Source organism: Poromitra crassiceps (assembly GCF_964638095.1).
Source record: "Poromitra crassiceps genome assembly, contig: HAP1_SCAFFOLD_1679, whole genome shotgun sequence".
In the NCBI taxonomy this organism is placed as follows: Eukaryota; Metazoa; Chordata; class Actinopteri; order Beryciformes; family Melamphaidae; genus Poromitra; species Poromitra crassiceps.
In genome coordinates this window covers 1-9,109 of record NW_028150735.1, presented here as the reverse complement: position 1 = coordinate 9,109, position 9,109 = coordinate 1, and the positions used below count along the sequence as shown (strand labels likewise).

The following is a 9,109-nucleotide window of genomic DNA, read 5'->3' as shown; positions in this document are numbered from 1 at the left end:
CCTACATGCGACACACACGCCGACTAGACGGTACCACAGCAGTATGTTCATTCATACTTCAAGACACGGGGGCCTTCAGTCCTCTCCCCAGCACTATAGAAAGATTTAACGTGCCCTCAGACCTTCGCAGGCCCGCTGCCGCCTGTTAAGGACTAGGTTCGGGGGGGCCCAATCCCCTTCCCTAATCCTAAATCTAACGAGTTTTTTCCTCGTTCATCTTGCTTCAGTCCAGACACACAAGCAATGGAATCCTATTGTCTATACCAGGACTATTATCGGACTATCGGACCTTCGGACTATCGGACCTTCGGACCTTCGGACTATCGGACCGTCGGACTATCGGACATTCGGACCGTCGGACTGTCGGACCGTCGGACTGTCGGACCGTCGGACTGTCGGACCTTCGGACTGTCTCAGTTGTTCCACCCTCTCTACAATCCTGTTTTCCCCTAGATCCCGGAACGATATATCTAAATACTATGAGGTATAGGAAATACTTATAAAATTAAACTTAGAAGAATTTAAAAAAAAAAATTATTTTCTGACACTACTGTAAGGAACAAATTATTTTGACTCAATCGTTCTACTCTTTGTACTATTCTATTTCCCCCTAGATTTTGGCACAATATATCTTCTGTTATGAGGTATGTGAAATAATTATTAAAAATAAATTTGGATGAATTCTAAATTTTAATAAAATTTAAAAAAAAAAAATTATATTTTGGCCTTTCCTCTTAAGAGAGGAGTCTCCCTTTTCACAGATGCCAGCTCCCGTTAGGGATTCCGTGGTGGTTTAGTTGTCACCGTAAGGTATCAGCCACCGGTATGCACTGGTCAGAATCTGCTATTTCGGCTAGACTCTTAACTTAAGGTATCTAGGTGTGTGTGTGTGTGCTAAACTACTCACTCTACACACAGCAGCGTGCCAAATTTCACTTTCACATTCAAAAAAAAAACTTATGTCGTCATTTTTAAATGTACTCTCCTATTACCCCACATTCTCGCGCTTTAGGAAAAACAGCTCTAAATATTATCCTCTTTAAGAAATAATTACTAAGCACAGCTATTTATTTCTCCTGCCAGAGTTGTTTAGTTATCTTCCAGCTTCTGAGGACCTCTTCTGTGCCCTCCCTGGTCAAACCCTGCAACCTCTGGGCTTGACACACGCCAGTAATGAAAGTGATTTTGAGTCGCAATGCTCAGAACCTTAGTGTTCAATCAAGAAGCTTCTAGTGAGTTTACTGGTTACTGGCCGAGTTTCACACTTTGTTTCATACCTCGGTAACCAGCTCTCACCGCTCGATTGTATAGGGTTTTAGAACCATCCAGAAATGCTTTCCAGGATGTTCTCCCAAACACTGTGACCGTGCAACACCGATAGTCACTCGTTAGCGTGTGCTAACAGTTCTTTTAAATATCACTTTCAATTACACACAGTTTCAGAGTCAGTGCTAACTTAGAGCACTATCAACAGACTTCTGAAATCCCTCCACAGTAATTGGTTAGACAAATACAGTTTTACAGATTATCAGAAAAAACGTTTCTAGTGCTTGATCATCTTCCAAGCCCTTAGCCAGGTCAAACCCCCACACTTTCCCGTGAAACTGTCCCTATGTCCCTAGCGTTTGATTGTCTTTCAAGCCCGTAGCTTGGTCAAACCCCCGCGCTATCCTGGAACTATTCCTAGTGTTTGATTGTCTTTCAAGCCCGTAGCTTGGTCAAACCCCCGCACTATCCCTGGAATATTAGGCTATTACTCCTACTCAGTTAGGTAAAAATGTCCTATATATAATTTATTCTCCAGATTTAATGTCGGCAATTCACACTCCTACCTTCAATCAATCCTCTGAGCATCAGACCGATTTACATATGCCAAAGTGCAGACTTCAATATAATAGGCTCCGCTTACCTTGGACGAGGCGGCCACCCTTGTCAGAGGTCTGATGCCCAAAGAAAGATCGAAGTCTCTCCTACTCAGAGAACGTCGGCGTCACCAACTATTAGAAATTAGCAAAGTTGACCAATCAATTAGATGGAAAAAGGATTGCAATCAAAGATGACTCAATTTCCCGTGTTCGTTAATTCTGGTGGAGAGTGAAAGTGAAAAGAGAACAAACGACACCAAGTCTTGGACTGAAGTTCAGGTCTCCTCCAATGAAGAAGCAATCTTTATTTCATCAAGCAGTGGTTTATATACAATCAAATTAGAGGCTGGATCTTAATAGGGGAGTTTCCATGTGTGGGTATGCAGATTGCCAATTTCGCTATTCTCATTGGGTGCTTATCTTCCTGGGGGGTGTGCAAACAGGTGGCTCAAACTGTGTACGTGCACATACATACATATGCACACAGAACGTCCTGCGCACACACATACACGCACACACTCAGAGAACATCCTGTGCACACACCTACACACACACATTCAGCATCTCATACGTCACAGGCGTCAGCTCTCAAAATGCATATCATGCGTCACAGGCGTATAACTAAACCAGTGGAAAAACCCTGTGGTTAAACCATGCATGCTTAACCTCTGTTCTTTATGTCTTCATGGGGACTAAAAGACGGCACCTTAACCACAACGCCTTTACTGAGACGAGAGACGACGCAACACCTCTTAACCACAATAGGCATGGAAATAAACGTCCATCTTACTTTTAGATAACTGAACTGTCGACACTTTTGTGTGTGACCTCAGCAGAAATGTCAAATGGGGACAGGGGACCTGTCTGCAAACCATTTTCCCCTCCTGCTTTTATGAGGAGGAACTTTGACCTTAAGGAAACTTGGATCAATTCCAACAAAACACAAACAGATAGAGGCTACCACCAATTATCTCGACATTTTGAAGGTGGCAAACTTTGTCAGTGACACTTAAAAAAAAGGGGGGGGGGGGGAGAGGCAAATTCAGGTCAGGGAGATAATCTGGCAAACGAGACTAGCAGTCAGTCAGGGCAGTCAGGTAGCGATATTATGCGCTTGGTGAGATGGCCTCTAGAGGGCGTCTGTGGCTAAGAGATGCAGTGTTGAGCTCTCCCAAATGGTGATTTGGGACTTGACATTACCAGACACCTTTAATATAGATATAATAGATATAATATAGCTATTAAAGGTATCTGCTTGTACTCTGATCACTTTGTCAAATCTTGACAAAAAACAATATCTTGTGCTTGTGAAAATGAAGTTGAAACTGATTACAGAAATCAAACTCCTGATGCTCTTACATATTTCTCTAGATTTATTTAATAATATTAAATTGATACTGGGCTCTTGATTTGTTCTGACTTTACTTGATGTTCGGACTTGAGACTTTACATGGACTTGACTTGAGCCTCAAGAGTTGGCTCTCAAGCAAATGTGGGGATAATGAACAAATTTGGCTTATTTGCTTAACTATCATGTTTTTCCATCATATCAGTCGCTCGCTTGGGCAGAGGGCAGTTTAAACCGAAAAAAGAAACCCAGGCCCCAGCGAGGTTCGAACTCGCGACCCCTGGTTTACAAGACCAGTGCTCTACCACTGAGCTATGGAGCCAGAACGGTGCATATCGCCAGGAATATCACCAATTCAAGTGAAGTGAATGAGGGTGCTACTTAGTCGAGGACCTTCGACCTACATTTTAACATTTCAGGAATCAGGATTGCAGATAGTTACCATAGGAAGTGCTAGCCTTTCAGACGCAGTGACCCTCCTCCTTGGTTCGTGATTCTGATTCCAGATCGTCGACTCACCAATATGGCGTTGTTCGCTTTGATTTTATCCTGGGCTGGTCACGCACTTTTGTATCTGTTCGCTCTGATTTTCATCGCGTTTCTCGGTTTCTGTCTGTATATCAAACACATTCATATGAAATATGATCACATACCTGGGCCACCGAGAGACAAGTGAGTGACTAACGTTAGAGTCTCGCTTTCTAGCTAAATTATCTTTAAAAAATATTTATTTGACCTGATTTGACCTGACGCTTTTTTACCTCCCCCTCAAACAGTTTTCTCTTCGGACATCTGCCAACATTTCGGAGAGAAGCGAAACATGGCAGATTTTTGCAGGACAAATTTCTGGAATGGTGAGAAAGTCTGCTCCCATGCTGGTGTACAGCTGATGTTATTGTGATTGACTTTACATGGCGATAGCTTATAGCTACGAATAGGCTATAGCCTATGTAATATACTTGTATATCTGATAAAGATAACTATGGTCAGTCTTGTGTAGAACGTGACTGCTCCCTCTTTACGACACCGCCCATATCCTTTACGGTAGTAACTGTCGTAACCATTAACCCATCCTTGACAGCCTACTGTTGTGAAAATAACATTTTATGGTGGTACTACTGGAGGAGGGGAGGGGGATGAGACCAACTTCGACTAGTCCGACTATCGGCTAATGGGAGTGTTTTACGACTGATACACAGTTCAGTTCTGTGTAAGTTCTGCTGATACACAGTTCTAGTTCTGTATAAGTTGTTCTGCTGTTGTCATCTGTGGCCCCACGTTTCTCTCTCTCTCTCTCTCTCTCTCTCTCTCTCTCTCTCTCTCTCTCTCTCTCTCTCTCTCTCTCTCTCTCTCTAATGGGGCGTGTCCACACTGTATTGTTCGCATGTCAAACTTTTGTTTAATCAATCCTTTACAGGGCTGAGATTTACGGGCCTGTTTACAGGATCAACATTCTGGGGATTGTGATGCTGTGTGTGACATGTCCAGAGGCCACTAAGGTGAACGCCCTTGCTTAGCCACCCAATCAACACGTTCAGAGTGGAACTGCTTTCACAGTTAAAAAAAAAAAAAAAAAAAAAAATCAGAACTACTTTACTATGTAAATGAAAGTACTTTTGGATCCTTATAGCATTTATTATCACAATATTTGCGTTAAAAAATGTTTTGTAATGCCCTGTTTATGTTGCCCCTGTGTTCAGGAAATGCTGATGTCCCCAAAGTACCCAAAAGCTAAACTTTCCTACAAGAGACTCTCCACCCTGTTTGGTGAGAGGTAATTCACTGGTCCAATGCTTCTTAAAATAACAATGACTCATTTACAAGAAGTTAACAATTAGAGAATGTAGAAGAATGGCAATTTTTAAATTACGATACGATACGATACGATACGATACGATACGATACGATACGATACAACTTTATTGTCAGCTTACACTGAAATTTGTTTTGCCTCCATGGCATAACCGTTCACAATACAGACAGGACAAAACTAGTTACAGACAAAACATTGCAGCAAAAAGCAACAAACATATCCTCTGAATTATCGATGTTGGTTTAGAAGCAGGACAGACTGATGTACAAAAGAGTTCTTTAGTCTGTTTTTCTTAAATTTAGGGACCCTGAACCGCCTCATGGATGGCAACAGTTGATATTCTCCATTTAAAACATGTAAGGGGTCCGAGGAGATACTATTTGCTAGTCTTTGTTACCATAATACCTACAATTCATTTTATTTTATTTTTTGTATGGGAATTCTGGACAAAATCATCTAACATAAAATATTTTCAGTGAAAATCACCATCATCACCACTCACCAGGAGATATTCTGCATCAAGGAAGTTTAACATTACATGGCTTGTGTTAAATTAACCTACCGTTCATCAATTATAAACATCACGCCGCTCTTTATTTTGTTGTCATTCTATGTTAATATGACTTTCTGAAACTTCCTTGAACCGTATGGCCAGATTTTATTTATGCTAGATAAAAATAAAAAATAAAAAAGTTTGCACAATCTAGAATCAAACAGCTGACCTGCAGCATGGCAGCACTGTAACTTACTGGGTGAGGTATTTGCTCACTGAAGTCAGTGGCAAATAATATGATTTTTCATTTGTTCTTTCCATTAGTGTATCACATCCAAAAGTGGTGTCGGGACACAATTTATTTAATTCAAACCTTAATATCGAAGAATGTAGTGTAGTGTGCACAGCCAGCAGCAGTACCGTTGAGAGAGAGAGAGAGCTGTGCGTATTGGCTTTATGTATCTGTGTCTTGCAAAGGTAAGGTCAAAAATGCTTGCAACTGCTGAAGATGAACTATATTACAGATAGTGATGTAGTAGTGTGTGCGGGCATATACCGTCGTAGGCTGCACTGCCCTGCCTCGCAGCTCTGAGATTTCTCCACTGTGGTGTGCTTGTAAATAGGTGGTATGAATAGCCCCCCAACACGGCAGAAGCTATTTACACCCGGGTACGAATATACACTCCGTTTATTTTATTACATTATGAAGTGGAATTTCAGCTATCCTTGCTGTTTTTGAATACCTGAGTTGACATAATAATAATAATAATAATAATATGTTTTAAAATACATACTACAGCATGCGCTGGGACGCGTCATCAGTAATGTTAACTGGGGTCGTAAGGTGTTTCAGGTCTCTCAACATCATACACCCTCCCCCAGTAGACCCAGCCGAGGCCAATTAAGACCCAGACTCGCATCCAAGAAGCAGCCGCTCACGGATCAGCCTTCCTACTCTGTCTGCAACGTTGCCCGCAGAAGGGTTGATCATGCCCAATCCGCTGCAATAGAGTTAGTGCTACACCGCAGTAGCTTGGGTAAACCCAGCCTCCACGTGACCTGCTCTCAGACCTGCTCTCAGTGACCTGCTCTCAGACCTGCAGGTCACGTGGAGGCTGGGTTTACCCAGGCTAACACCGCAGTATTGTAAGGCCCTTCGGTGCATGGAGCGTCTGTGGGTGACTCCAGGCCGGGCTCCTCCTTCGTCTCACCAGACCCTCCCGGGGTAAAGGCAATCCTACCATGGGCAGAGAGGACTCCTCAAGAAGGCCTGTGCGCTGCACGTCATTCGCCTGTGCCGAGCACCTCGCTCAAGGACCCCAGGCCGCGCCGATCTTTGCACAGATTTTCAGGAGGCTAATCCGTAGCGTTTGTGGATTTCTCCCTCATGAGAGAGCCAGGCTGGGGTGCTAAACCCATCCCGTACCGGATGCCATCTCTCCGACCGTCAACTATATATATAACTATAATAATAATAATAATAATAATAATAATAATAAATATAGCCGCAAGCGGCGATGGGCGGGGTTCAAGCCTTGCGCAGATGACAAAGCTTCTGATTCTGACTAGGACATCCTCCTTGATATATCTGACAAGTTTCGCGATCATTGGACAAACAGGTGTGGAGTTACAGCCTTTTTTATGTTAAGCCACGCCCATTTCTGGTGTTTATGGCGCCCCCTTTTGGTCAAATTGCACAAAATTTGACACACATGGTCTAGGATGGTCTCCGAAGACCTCCTGCAAGTTTCGTGAAGATTCCTTAATCGGTCATGAAGTTATGACAATTTAGCTGTGAGGCCACGCCCTCTCACAACTTTAACGATCAATATCTCCGAAACTAAAGTAGATTTCAAAAATCCACCAATCACGATTGTAGAGCTTGCTCCATAGATGCTTCCTGGCGATTCTGGTGGAAATCGGTCCAACGGTCTAGGAGGAGATGCAAAAAATGTGTTTTCCAAACTTTTCCAAATATCTCAAAAACTTTCCAGGCGGACATTGAGGGTCCTTATGGCAAATTTGTAGAGCAGGTCCACCTGAACATCTGGAGAAAAAAAAGTTTGAAAATCGGACCAACGGCGTGGAAGTTATGGCCTTTAACGTAAAACTGTCGATTATAGCGCCACCTTCAGGCCGATTCGAAAAATCTTTTTTGAGCACCTACCAGCCAACAATATCTGTCATTGGGCCAAATGTCAGGTCTCTACCATTTACCAACTCACGGGAATTTGCGTTGAGGCAGATGAACAACAAGAAGAAGAAGAAGAAGAAGAAGAATAATAAACCAGCACAAAAACAATAGGGTTATAGCCCCTTCAGGGCTTGAACCCCTAATAATAATAATAATAATCCTATAATAAGAATGTGAAGTGTCTTGCGTGTGAGCAAAATTGTGTTCGACCACAGCTATGCCGAAGGGGAGGGGGGCATCATCAGTACAGGGGCGTAGCTAGGGAAAATGGGCCGTAGCTAGAGATGGATGGGAGGGTCATAGAGAGTCAGCGTTCGAGGTATACTTTCGAGGGGTGGGTAGAGGGAGTGCATAGGGTGCTGTGGGTGGTGGGAAGGACTGTGTTGAAGGAAGGAGGTGGGGCTAGGGGAAAGGTGTCGTAGCTAGGGATAGGAAGGAGGTGGGGCTAGGGGAAAGGTGTCGTAGCTAGGGATAGGAAGGAGAGTCGGGGGTTCGAGGGGTGGGCAGGGTTGGCCGAGGCATACACCCACGAGGCGGTATTTCTAGTTCATTTTGACATGAAATTGGACAATTTCCCATGCATGGTGCTTCTGACGATATCAGCACAGTGATTGAAAAACACGGCTTTAAGGACCACTGCATTAGCCATTATTCATTATTGTCACAATCCATTGTATTGTAAAGTATTTTTTATTTACAGCCACTTCATAACTGATGTGGCTGATTTCTCTTCAATCATCAAGTGTTATTTCAACATGTCAGATCCTTACAGCTCTTACCTTGCTAGTTTGAATGCAATGTCTGTCATCTTTCTCCTCCAGGTTCTTTGGCAATGGCCTGGTCACAGCAGTGGACCACGGCGAGTGGTACAAACAGCGGCGGATCATGGACCCCGCCTTCAGCAGCCTGTGAGTTAGACATTGCACACAGTAGAGGACACGCCAGCATAGGAGCTTTTTAGTTGACATTATAAAGGCAGAAAGGAATATCTGCTCAACTTCATTTTATACTCAGTGATCGCAGTCAGTTGAGATCGCATGTTAGATATCCAGATTGTGGACAAAAAAAAGCCCACTGCTCTACTATTTCCGGAAGCAACATTGTCCGACTGTAACCCGACTGTAACATTTGTGTGGAGGTTGACATCTTGGCTGTGCTTTACACTCTCTGTGACATAACTTCCAGGTACCTGAGAGGTCTGATGGGCACCTTCGATGACAGGGCAGAGAGACTGATGGATCAAATGACGGAAATTGCCGATCGCAAAGAAGAGGCCAACATGCTTGAACTACTCAACTGTGTTACATTAGATGTTATTGCCAAGGTATTGTGCCTTGTTCTGTTATTTATTTTTCTCCTATTGAAGTGAATATTAAGAGAGTAGCCTGCCGGAGTC

At 43.3% G+C, this 9,109-nt stretch overlaps 1 protein-coding gene across 1 annotated transcript; it reads left to right on the top strand.

Annotated features, from left to right (window-relative positions):
* Positions 1-3,778: 3,778 nt before the first annotated feature.
* LOC310771989 (cholesterol 24-hydroxylase-like) lies at positions 3,779-9,037 on the top strand (the record flags this gene model as incomplete). The annotated part of the gene is made up of 6 exons (XM_083664472.1): positions 3,779-3,885; positions 3,990-4,067; positions 4,631-4,712; positions 4,914-4,987; positions 8,535-8,621; positions 8,899-9,037. Coding segments are annotated over exons 1-6 (498 nt in total), but the record flags the coding sequence as incomplete, so codon positions are not given.
* Between the last annotated feature and the right edge of the window lie 72 nt (positions 9,038-9,109).